Source organism: Piliocolobus tephrosceles, chromosome 21 (genome assembly GCF_002776525.5).
Source record: "Piliocolobus tephrosceles isolate RC106 chromosome 21, ASM277652v3, whole genome shotgun sequence".
NCBI lineage: Eukaryota > Metazoa > Chordata > Mammalia > Primates > Cercopithecidae > Piliocolobus > Piliocolobus tephrosceles.
This window is the reverse complement of record NC_045454.1, coordinates 2,596,208-2,607,837: the sequence shown is the minus strand read 5'-3', so window position 1 is coordinate 2,607,837 and position 11,630 is coordinate 2,596,208. Positions and strand designations below refer to the sequence as shown.

At 57.2% G+C, this 11,630-nt stretch overlaps 1 protein-coding gene across 2 annotated transcripts in view; it reads left to right on the top strand.

Moving 5' to 3' along the window:
- Positions 1-11,630, top strand: part of ZNF787 (zinc finger protein 787) — a 36,304-nt gene that overhangs the window by 19,230 nt on the left and 5,444 nt on the right. For both annotated transcript variants that reach the window (XM_023184355.3, XM_023184357.3), the window contains exon 2: positions 2,326-2,414. In XM_023184355.3, coding sequence (XP_023040123.1) covers positions 2,336-2,414 — 79 coding nt within the window. In that variant the 5' untranslated portion in view covers positions 2,326-2,335. The remainder of the gene's footprint in view (positions 1-2,325; positions 2,415-11,630) is intronic.

The window sequence follows — 11,630 nt, the reverse complement described above, 5'->3', positions numbered from 1 at the left end:
GCCTGCTGGTCTGCAGACCCCGGCCTGGAATGAGCTGCTGGATGCCGGAGGAGGTTTCCTCAGAGCCGAGCGCATTCAGCCCAAGGGGGCCTGGCCTGGGTTTCTCTTCCGGTGTTGAGGTTGTTGGTAGACGGGGCAGGTGGCCGCTGTGCCTCACCAGGAGTCCTCCCCACCTGGGAGTGAGGTCACACCAGGGACTGGGGCCAGGTGGCCGGAGAATGGGCTTGCTAATGGTTGGTCGAGCGTTGTGCCCGCCTCCACCTCAGTAAACAGCTCTGGTAAGACACAGAATTGAAGACTGGAGGAGGGGCTGGGGCCCATGGCGGGCCTCTCCGGGCCTCTCCTGCCGAGAGAGAGGAACGCGAACGTCCACAGGAATAAATGGATGGACGCTGGCATTGAAGCTGGAGTATTCACAAGGCCTGACGTGGAAGCAGCCCACAGCTGTCCACCAGCGATGGGTGGGTGGGTGGACCACCGTGGCCGCTGTACAGTGGAGTGGGGTTCAGCCCGAGAGAGGAGCGGCACGCCGCAGCACCGTGCTGTGTGGAAGAGCCAGACACGCAGGACAGATGCGGCCCCTTTCCTGTGCAGAGCACACGGCAGCGAGTCCCGAGGGACAGAAAGGCGTTGAGAGGCTGCAGGGCCCGGCCGGGGGAGTGCCTGGTGCCTGCCGTGGGCTCGGGCGCTTCCAGAGGTGGTTGTAAAGTTGATTGTGGTGATGGTGGCGAAACCGAATATACTAAATATCATTGCATCGTACACTTTACATGGGGGAATGTTGTGGCAGGGGGATCGCATCTCAGTGAAGCTGTTTTAATAAAAAAGTGTGGGCCCTGGGGCGTGAGCCCTGGTCTGGCCGTGGGAGGCCGTGCCTCCTCGGGCAGGTTTCTTGTGGCTCCTGCTGGAGGCTTCCCCCGAGAAGCCAGGTGGCTACAGCCCCTGCCTCCTGCAGGTGCCGGGGGATTCGGGGAGCCAAGCCCCACATCTTTGCAGTGGAAGGTAGGAGGTTTTTTTGTTTTAAGGCTAGTCAAGTGAAGCAGTTGGCGTGGAGAAGGAACAAAGAGATCCGTAACTGGCAGTTAGTTGTAAACACCGCTGTACTCAGGCCGGCGGGACGTTTTTTTTAAATTGCCCTTATTTGGCTGTCGAAGTTGGCAGCCCTGTGTCTGCCCCATGGAGTTGAGCTGAGCCGCTCCTGGTTTATGAAACCCCGGCGTGTGGAAAGCTGGAGGGCACGTTTGCCACAGCTCCACCTGGCGGCGCTGCCCTTCCCTGGTCTGTGTGAGGGTTCGGGTTCCCGCTGTGCCTGCAGGAGGGTGGGGGAAGGGCTGGGAGGGCTGCCTCAGAGCCTGTTTCATTTTATTTTTTTATTATTTGTTTATTTTATTTTATTTTAAGTTTAATTTTTGAGACAAAGTCTTGCTCTTTCGCCCAGGCTAGAGTGTGATCTCTGGTCACTGCAACCTCTGCCTCCCGGGTTTAAGCAATTCTCCTGCCTCAGCCTCCTGAGTAGCTGGGATTACAGACCCCTGCCACCACGCCCGGCTAACTTTTATGTTTTAGTGGAGATGGAGTTTCACCATGTTGGCCAAGCTGGTCTCGAACTCCCGACCTCCAGTGATCCACCTGCTTTGGCCTCTCAGAGTGCTGGGATTACAGGTGGGAGCCACCGCAACCAGCCAGGGAGCCTGTTTTAAAAGAGAGATCAGGGTATGAACCCTTCAACAACTCAGGCGCGTGGCAAAGGCTCTGCTGTCCGCTTTAGCTGCGTGTGTGCGTGGCACGGGTTGGTGGTGTGTGTAGAGACCCTGACGGTGCGTGTGGCACGGGTTGGGAGTGTCATGTGTGGAGACCCTCAGGCACCTGCTGCCCTGTTTCTGATGTGATGGGTCAGTGTCTGCCAGGGGTGTGGGGACTCCAGTCCCTGTTAGGCACGAGCACCACACGTACACTGTCTCGTGCACACCTGACAGTAACGTTCTCCATCTTGCCAGTGAGGAAGCTGAGGCGTGGAGGTGGGGTTGTTCACCCCCGGTCCAGCTGGGGAGTGGTGGGGCTGCGATGGGAGCCGGTGGTGGTTGTAGCCCGTGTGGGTCCTTGAGTCCGTCCCGCAGCTGTGTGAGGCCTTGGCTGGCCCCTGCAGTGGGGAGCAGCCAGGCTAGCTCCAGGCTAGTTCTTGGTGTCCTGGGGTAGGCGCTGTGTGCCTTGTCTGCCGGGCGCTGTACCTGCCACGCCGGGGTCTGCAGGCCGCCTCCCTGCAGGGCCCTCGGTGCAGCCTGCCACCCCATAAACTCGGTCCTTCCGTCTTATCCCTTCTGACAGGGACCCAGACATGGAGCTGCGGGAAGAAGCCTGGTCTCCGGGGCCGCTGGATTCTGAAGACCAGCAGATGGCGAGTCACGAGAACCCAGGTGAGCGAGTGGCCGAGACCTTCCCGACCGACCCCACTGCCTCCCACCTGACCTTGGCTGCCTTTGCCTTTGGATGGGAGGAAACCCCCCTTTCCTGTTCTCCCTTCCTGGGGCCCTGGGACTGCCCAGCCCTGGCCTCCCCCCACCCTGGGCTCTGCCCTCCTGGCTGTAGAGGGAGGGGCTGGTGTTGTGGCTCCAAGTTTCCTTTCTGCTGGACGATCTTGGGGACCCCGGGGGCCCCCTTCTCTGCCTGACTTCCTCTGTCCTTGCCCTTCCAGCCTGGGCAGCACCCCCGTTTGTTGAGGGTGCCCCGTTGCTCTCCCCACAGCCCTGCCTCCACATCCTGGACCCTCTGCTGTGATTCCCGGTGGCCCTGTGACCCTCCCTGGTGGAAACTCCTTAGACAGGGTGGCACAGGAGCGCAGGGAGCCCACAGGCTCACGCTGACTTTTCAGGGAAAGCTGTCAGTTTGGGTTTTTATGTGAAATCCTTCACTCTTTGGACATTGACAACGTGTTTTGTTTGTTTAATAAAGCATTATTGGGGTTGAGCAAAACTCATATGTGGGCTACGCGGGGCCTGGGTTTGGTTGCTGAGGCCCCGTGGTGACCCCACAGTGGCCCCTGACACCTCACGGCGTCCCTCCCCTCCTGGAGGCCGCGTGCCTGCCTCAGACCTGAGGAATAAGGTGCGGCGGCTTCTCTCATTGCTGTGTCTGCATGCCAGGCCCCAGGTCCCAGGCCCACGCTGGCCCCACGCTGGCCCGGGCTCAGCAGACCTTTTCTGCAGAGGGCCGGAGAGGAAACACTGTGCATCCTGCAGACTGCAGGCCTCACAGATGCCACACAGCCACAGTCCGCACGGGAGTGCGTGGGCACACCGGCGAGGCTCGATGCAGAGAGGTGGCAGAGCTTGCCAGCCCAGGCCAGCGTAGCCGAGTCGTCCCAGAGAAAGACCAGGGTGAAGTTTGGGATCGATGTTGTAAAGCACCTCAGCCCTTTTTTCAGTGATTTCTGAGATAGATCCGTGGATGGAGTATGAGCAGGAGCTCCCTCTGCGTGGGGCTGTGGCAGCCCTGGTCCTGGGGGAGAGACTGCGATGGGGGTTTTGAGTGCATTGGCAGGAGCGCATGCCCGGGGGGCACACACCCCGGCCCCAGGCTGCGCCGCGCCTCAGTGGGTGAGCACCGTCCTGCGCCTCCCCGGGTGGGCGCCGTCCCGCACCGCCACAGCCCTCGAGGCCTGCCCCCGCCTTCTCCCTCGCATACGCCCGGGGCCTTTGAACCTTTTTGAAAATTCTGTGGAAATCTCGAGCGTGTGGACGTAGCGTGATGAGTCCCTCTTCCTGTGCCAGCGATTCGCGGCACTGCCAGTCCCTTTCTACTTACCGTGATTCTTTTTCCACAGTGTCGTAGAGAAAGTATCCATCATATCATTGCGTCTGTAAATTCTCCAACGTGTAAGGATTCCTTAAAAAAAAGACCCTACAGGAAGCTGATCTCACCTCACAACGTGTCATTTTTTAGGAACATCGTCTAATCTAGCCCAGTCCTTGTTAAAATAGCCTGTGGTCTCCAGAATGCTTGTCTTTGAGTAACTTCATCTTTAATTTTACCAGTCACTCGTAAACTTCCTCTCTTTGTAGAAAGTAGGTCTCAGGTCCCCTTGTCCAGCCCGCTGCCCCGCTCCCCGCCGGCCCTGCGTCTGTGGGAGTGCTGTTCCCCACTGGGCAGCTGGCTCCGGGCAGGGCCTGCGCCTGGTGCCGTCTCTGGAGCATCACCCCCGTGTGACGCCCTCGCTCGTCGAGGATGGGCTGCGCACGCTCCCAAGCTGCTCTGGCGCCCGGGTAACTCCCGTGTGGGGTCCCGCCTACACATGTCCCTCCTGCCCGTGTGGGGTCCCGCCTACACGTGTCCCTCCTGCGATATGACAGTGACAGACATCGTGGGGGGGGAATGGCGGGGGTTGGCCTGGCCACTGTGTATGTGGGCCCTTTTTCTCTGGCCTCTTGCTGAGGGCTATGGGGGCCCATGGGGCAGGCATCTGGAGAGGAGTGTGCCCTGGAGAGGCAGGGGAGCGTGCCCGGCAGTCAGAGAGAAGAACCAGCAGGGCCGCCAGCCCGCCTGGCCCCAGCCTCTTCTGCGGAATTAGTGTCCAGGCCCTCAGCCTACCTTGTGGGGTCCTCAGAGAGGGAGGAGGCAACCGGCCAACTTTCACTGTCTTGCATGTGAGGAGTGGCCTAGGGAAGGTTGAGAAGGAGGCAGAGAGAACCAGCAGCAGGAGGCGTCCAGCGTGGTTGCCCCACGCCGACCCCAACCCTGCAGCGCTGGGGTGTGGGGCACGGCGTCCGTGTCCTGTGCCGGAGACGGGAGATGCTGGTTGGAGTGCCAAAGAGGGGGTTGCCACCTGAGCCGGGCTGCAGGCCTTGGGGTAGACGCCGTGTGGACCCTTCCTCAGCTCCTGACTTCCGTGTGTCCTGGCACCTGCTCTGGGAATACATCCCGAGTGCGGTCGCTTCTCCGCACTGTGACCCCAGCCCTGTGGCCTTACACACAGTCACAGCGCTGGCCTTCCCGCGACCTCTGTGCCTACCCTTGTCCCCTCCTGAGCCTCTTGGGGAGGAGGCGAGATCCCGGTGCCGTGCCCAGAACCCTGTGAAGGTGCCCTGGCTTGATGGGACTGAGAACCCGCCGCCTGCCCAGCCCTGCATGCCATCGCCCCGTCCGCCTCCCAGCTGGTCTTGGGCCCCTGACGCGGCCCCCGACATGGCCCCCAGCCCGCGTGGCCCTGCTACAGTTTTCTTCCGCAGAGGGTGTTGTGTGACTCGCACTTTCTCCCCCCCCTTTTTTTTTTTTTCTTTTTTGAGACAGAATCTCACTCTGTCACCCAGGCTGGAGTGCAGTGATGTGATCTTAGCTCACTGCAACCTCCACCTCCCTGGTTCAAGCGATTCGCCTGCCTCAGCCTCCCGAGTAGCTGGGATTATAGGCACCCGCCACCATGCCTGCCTAATTTTTGTATTTTTAGTAGAGACAGGGTTTCACCGTGTTGCCCAGGCTGGTCTCGAACTCCTGACCTTAGGTGATCTGCCTGCCTCGTCCCTCCAGTGCTGGGATTACAGACGTGAGCCACTGCGCCCGGCATGACTCCCCTTTTCTGTGCCCTTCCACCAGCTCTCTGCTCCACGAGATGCTGTCTCAGCAGAAGGGTCCCCACGTCCCCCCCCGTGTGCCTGTCCTTCAGCTTCCTGGAGATCACTCCCAGGGGTGCGCAGGCTGCTCAGGGTGCAGACTGTTTAACCAGAGGGTCCTGTCTCAGGGGCCAGGCAAGGCTTTGTTCACGGAGGAAGGGGCTTTGGGCTGCACTGCAGCGGATGTGGTGGTGTGGCTCGAGAGCCCTGGGAAGCCACCGGGCGGTGGAGATGCTCTCAGCTGCTGTTAACAGGGAACCCAGACAGCACTGGCCACAGCCCGGAAGGACTCGATATGTTCTCAGGCAGCCGGCCTGCAGGCCGGACAGCTCCAGGGCGGCCTCTCTCCTGAGAGTCGCTTATCTCTGGGCTCAGGGCCCCAGGCCCCTCACTGTGACATCCTGGCCACACCAAGGCAGTGCCTCAGCCCCAGGCGGTGGGTCCCCAGGAAGCTCCTGCAGTGTCCTGCTGTGCCTCTTCTCTCTGGCAGCCCCATATCACCCAGGCTCCATCACCCTGCAGCATGGGGTTGCCTGTCCTTGGGCCTCTCCTTCTGAGGAGTGTGAGAGGAGAGTGGGTTCTGAAGCTCCCAGGCAGGCCTCACTGGCCAGGGCAGGTGAGTCCCCACGACCCAGAGGAATCCCAGGCAGCCCACACTTGCGACCTTCTTGTGAGAGGGAAAGGAATTGGACTGCGGGTAGCCCCCGGCCGTGTGCCCTGTTCAGAGAAGGTGTCCCTGTGGGGGCTTGGGTGGTTGGAAAGCTTTCTGTGGCTGTTGTGGGGAGAGCGGCGTGCCTGGAACCCCTGGCACGTGTTCCTTCCATGGAGCTGTTTGGGCCCCGGGCTCCTTCCCCCAGGCCCATGGCTTTGCCTCAGTGTCCCTGGAGACCTGGATCAGGGGATGGGGCCTCGGGTGCTGCCTGGGGTGCCCTTGCTGGGCTCAGCACGCTGGGCTTCAGCATGAGGTTGTCTGAACAGAAGTCTCCACGCCCCTTCTCCCCCAAACCTCCCGAAATTCCAAAGGTTTGAACCTCCCCGCCCCATCTCTTACTGGAGGTCACTACAGTAGGGTTGCCCCTGCTGATGACCGGAAGGCCCCTGAGAGGCAAGGCACGGCAGGGTGCTGTGTGTCCCCTGGGCCAGGGGGCTTTGTCCCCGGGGACTCGGCTTCCTCCGTTTTAGTAAACTGGCTCTGCAGTGCCTTTGCAGTCGCGGCCGGGAGTAGTTTATCCCTCGCCCCGTGCCTGCACGCAGGAACCCAGCCAGATAAAAAGAAACATACGAATTTACAGGGGACCAAAATGAAAGTTCCACAGGACAGTTCTTCCTGTGCTAGCAGCACGTGCGGTCTTTCCTCCTCCTGCCTCCATTCTGTTTCATTTACATGCTGGCCGCCGTCCACGCAGTCCATCCGCCTGCCTGCTGGGCTGAGGCCCACAGTGGAGACGTGAGGCGTGGCCTGTGGTTGGGTGCGAAGTTCACGTCACGGTGTTTCCTTTGTGCGGCGTGGTGAAGAACTGCACGTGAGATTGGAAAGAGCCACAAAGCCAGTGTTCTTTCTGATTAGATAGATTGACCGGGGGCATTTTTGAAATCTTAGAAATTTTGTGATTTTTTTCTGTATTTGGATATTTCTGGGTGTGTGTTCAGATCCTCTGAGCTAATACTGTTAGGAATAATGGCCAGTGCTTCATAATCGCGTCCTGTGTGCCCGCAGTCAGCGCAGGCCCCTTAGGTGGTTATCTTGTTGAATTTGCACAAAACCCCAGGAGGTCTGGGTGCTGGGGAAAGAGGGGCCGAGACACCTGCCTGGGCCGTGGAGCTGGGGGCTGGTGGGTGGCGTGCAGCCTCCTGCAGGCTGAGACCGGGGTCTCCTGAAGCTCTCAGGAGGGTGAGCCCCATGGCTCTAGGCTGAGCGGCACTTTCCAGCCTGCCTCCTGGGGCCTTTTCCCCTGATGACCCTCGATTGGGTTCCTGATGTTGAGTGGGTGAGGGGTGTGGGACCGGGCAGCGACAGCTCAGGCAGCCTCAGAGCTGTTGAGATAACAAAATAGACATTCCGCTTCTGAGGTGGGAGCAGTGCCAGCAGGAAAGCTTCAGCCGGTGTCTGGGAGCTGGGGTTCTGGCTGCCCCTGGGTGAGCACGGGCTCCATGTTTCAGCGCACCCTCTTTTTTCATTTCTTTTCTTTTTTTTTTTTTTTGAGACAGAGTCTCACTCTATCGCCCAGGCTGGAGGGCAATGGCATGATCTCGGCTCACTGTAACCTCTGCCTCCCGGGTTCAAGTGATTCTCCTGCTTCAGCCTCCTGAGTAGCTGGGATTACAGGTTACCTGCCAACATGCCCGGCTAATTTTTGTATTTTTAGTAGAAACGAGGTTTCACCATGTTGGTCAGGCTGGTCTTAAACTCTTGACTCGTGATCTGCCCACCTTGGCCTCCCAAAGTGTTGGGATTACAGGCATGAGCCATCGCGCCCAGCCTATCACTTTATTTTTTGGAGACAGGTTCTTACTCTGTCGCCGAGGCTGGAGTGCAGTGGTGCCATCTCTGCTCACTGCAGCCTTGACGCTCTGGGCTCAAGCTCTCCTCCCACCTCAGCCTCCTGCATAGCTGGGGACTCCAGGCACACACCACCCCACCCAGCTAGTTTTTTATTTTTAAGAGATGGGGTCTCACTATGTTGGCCAGGGTGGTCTCAATTTCCTGGGCTCAAGTTAACCTCCTGCTTTGGCCTCCTGAGTAGTTGGGACTACAGGTGTGAGCCACCATGCCTGGCCAGATGACAGTTCTGAGTCTTGGGTGACGGCAGAGCAGCCGCAGCATGGCCCTTGAGTCTCCTGTATCCCTGCATAAAAACACAGCAACCAGGTAGCAAAACTCAAGTCCCCTGGACCACAGTTGCAAAGTTACTAGGTCCTAAGGTACCCCCATGAGTTCCAAAATACAGTAAGATGGCGGTAAACCATCGAGGCCTCTGTGGTGTTAGCATCTGACTGGGAGGAGGGAAGCACAGGAGAGCCACAGACGGCCTCCAGGTATTCACTGCAAAGGTGGGCAGGGGAGGCGGGGTCACTTTAGGACCAGCTGCTGAAGTAGGAACGGTTTTGTCCAAACCAGGGTAGTGGGGAGACAGGCTGGTGGGAAGGCCCAAAAGGGGCCGGGGCAGCGCAGGTCCTGCAGCTCTCGAAGCAACCAGGTGAAGTGCTGTGCAGGGCAGAACCTCATGTGAGGAATCAGAATCGAGCAGGGCCCCCTTCCTTGGCAACAGAGGAAGGCAGGAGAAGGTGCTGATGACAGCGGGGACAGCGGCTGTAGCGTGTGCCTCTGTGCAGGCTGGTTGCTGCGTTTTTTTACCTGCTGTGTGAGAACCTCTGAGAAGTTAGAACAGCTACCCTGAACCGAGCCTCCTTCCAGAAATTCAAGGAAACTTACACATAAAAAATGAGCAACAGAAAAAAATACTGAGTTCAGCCTTCCCAAAAGTGATTATAATAACAAAGAAAAGGAGCAGGATAGCATTTCTCCAGACAGACAGGCCAGAAGTGCATCCCAGCAGGATCAAGATCATTTAGTACAGGGTCCCCAGTCCCTGGTACCGGTACTGCTCCGTGGCCAGTTAGGAGCCAGACCACACTTGGGGAGGTGAGTGGAGTATGAGCGAGCATTACTGCGTGAACTCCACCTCCTGCCAGGTCAGCGGCGGCATGAGATTCTCACAGGAGCGGGAACTGCACATGTGAGGGGTCTAGCTTGTGTGCTTCTTACAAGAATCTTTATTTTTTGAGACAGAGTCTTGCTCTGTCACCCAGGCTGGAGTGTGATGGTGTGATCTCTGCTCACTGCAACCTCCACCTCCCGGGTTCAAGCAATTCTCCCTCCTTAACCTCCCAAGTAGTTGGGATTACAGGCACACAACACCACATTCAGCTAATTTTTGTATTTTTTTTAAGTTAAGATGGGGTTTCACCACATTGGCCAGGCTGGTCTCGAACTCCTGACCTCAGGTCATCTGCCTGCCTTGGCCTCCCAAAGTCTGGGATTATAGGTGTGAGCCACAAAGCCTGGTCCCTTATGAGAATCTAATGCCTGGTGATCTGAAGTGGAACAGTTTCATCCCTGAACCATCTCCCACTACCTCCCCACCCTGTCCATGGAAAAACTGTCTTCCACAAAACCGGTCCCTGGTGCCAGAAAGGTTGGGGGACGCTGATTTTGAACGAGCTGAGATAGTGCAACATGTGAAAGAACAACATAATCACAAACTCAGAAACGAGGGGGCAGCCTCAGCAAAGATTTGGAAATAAGAACAAAAACCTTTCAAAATGAAGACTAATGTAGAAGGAACTCAAGAATAAAAACATGGTTCCTTAAAAAAATTGAAGGGAAAAAGGAGGATCATTTTTTTTTTTTTTGAGACGGAGTCTGGCTCTGTCGCCCAGGCTGGAGTGCAGTGGCCGGATCTCAGCTCACTGCAAGCTCTGCCTCCGGGGTTTACGCCATTCTCCTGGCTCAACCTCCCGAGTAGCTGGGACTACAGGCGCCCACCACCACGCCCGGCTAGTTTTTTGTATTTTTTTAGTAGAGACGGGGTTTCACCGTGTTTGCCAGGATGGTCTCGATCTCCTGACCTCATGATCCGCCCGTCTCGGCCTCCCAAAGTGCTGGGATTACAGGCTTGAGCCACCGCGCCCGGCTAAGGAGGATCATTTTAAAATGAGAAAAAAAAAAAAAAAAGGCTGGGCATGGTGGCTCACGCTTGTAATCCCAGCACTTAGGGAGGCTAGGGCTGGTGGATCACTTGAGGCCAGGAGTTTGAGACCAGCCTGGCTAACATGGAGAAACCCTGTCTCTTCTAAAAGCACACACACACAAAATTAGCCAGCTGTTGTGGCTCATGCCTGTAATCCCAGCACTTTGGGAGGCCAAGGCGGGTGGATCACTTGAGGGCGGGAGTTCAAGACCAGCCTGGTCAACATGAAGAAACCTTGCCTCTACTGAAATGCAAAAAAAAAAAAAAAAAAAGAACCGGGCATGATGGCTTACATCTGGAATCCCAGCTACTCAGGAGGCTGAGGCATGAGAATCACTTGAACCTGCGAGGCGGAGGTTGCGGTGAGCTGAGATCATGTCACTGCACTCCAGCCTGGGTGACAAAGTGAGACTCCACCTCAAAATAAATAAAATGAAAAAAGATTAAAACAAAGTAAAGGAAACAAGTTAGGAAAAGAAAATCCAACATATGGATGGGCAGAGTCCCTGAAGAAGAGACCCAAAGCAAAAGAACAGAGTGGATAGTAAAAACTCATTCAAGGAAACACCCCTTAACGCATGGAAGCTGGGCATTGAAAGAGCAAATCACAGTTGGTTGCGTTAGAATCGCTGGACTCTAAAGGGAGTCACTGATCCTTCCTGGCAGAAAGTGCGGATGACTTGGAAAGTCAACACGACTATGCTCGGACTTAGCACTTTATGCCAGGAGAAAATGGCATTATGACTCACGGAAAAGGGACCTCAGATGGGAAGGGCACAGACAGGCTACCCAGCAAGAGCCCGATGAACCCCATTCCTCTGTGCCCTTCCTGAGGAACCTAAAAGCGAATGAGCCTCAGACAACTGACCAGAGAGAGGAGGGATGGGAGGAGGGTGTGAGCAGGTCAGTCTCAGTGAGCACCGAACACGTCTCAGTCGGCCAAGATCTGCACCTGAGGGAGGGGATGCAGCCGAGAAAAGAGGGGAAGGAGGACGGTTCGTGCAGCACAGTCCAGGAGCCGTGCCTGGCAGTGGTAGCAGTAGCATTGTTACCCTGAGATCGTGTGTGCACCCACCAAGGGGGTCACAGTGTAGGGTATCCCAGTTCCGCCATCCCCTGCGCCTATGGAATATTCCACTTCAGCCACCCCCTGTGTCTATGGAATATCCCACTTCCGCCATCCCCTGTGTCTATGGAATATCCCACTTCCGCCACCCCCTGTGTCTATGGGGTATCCCAGTTGCGTCATCGCTGGGATATAGGATATTCCAGCTCT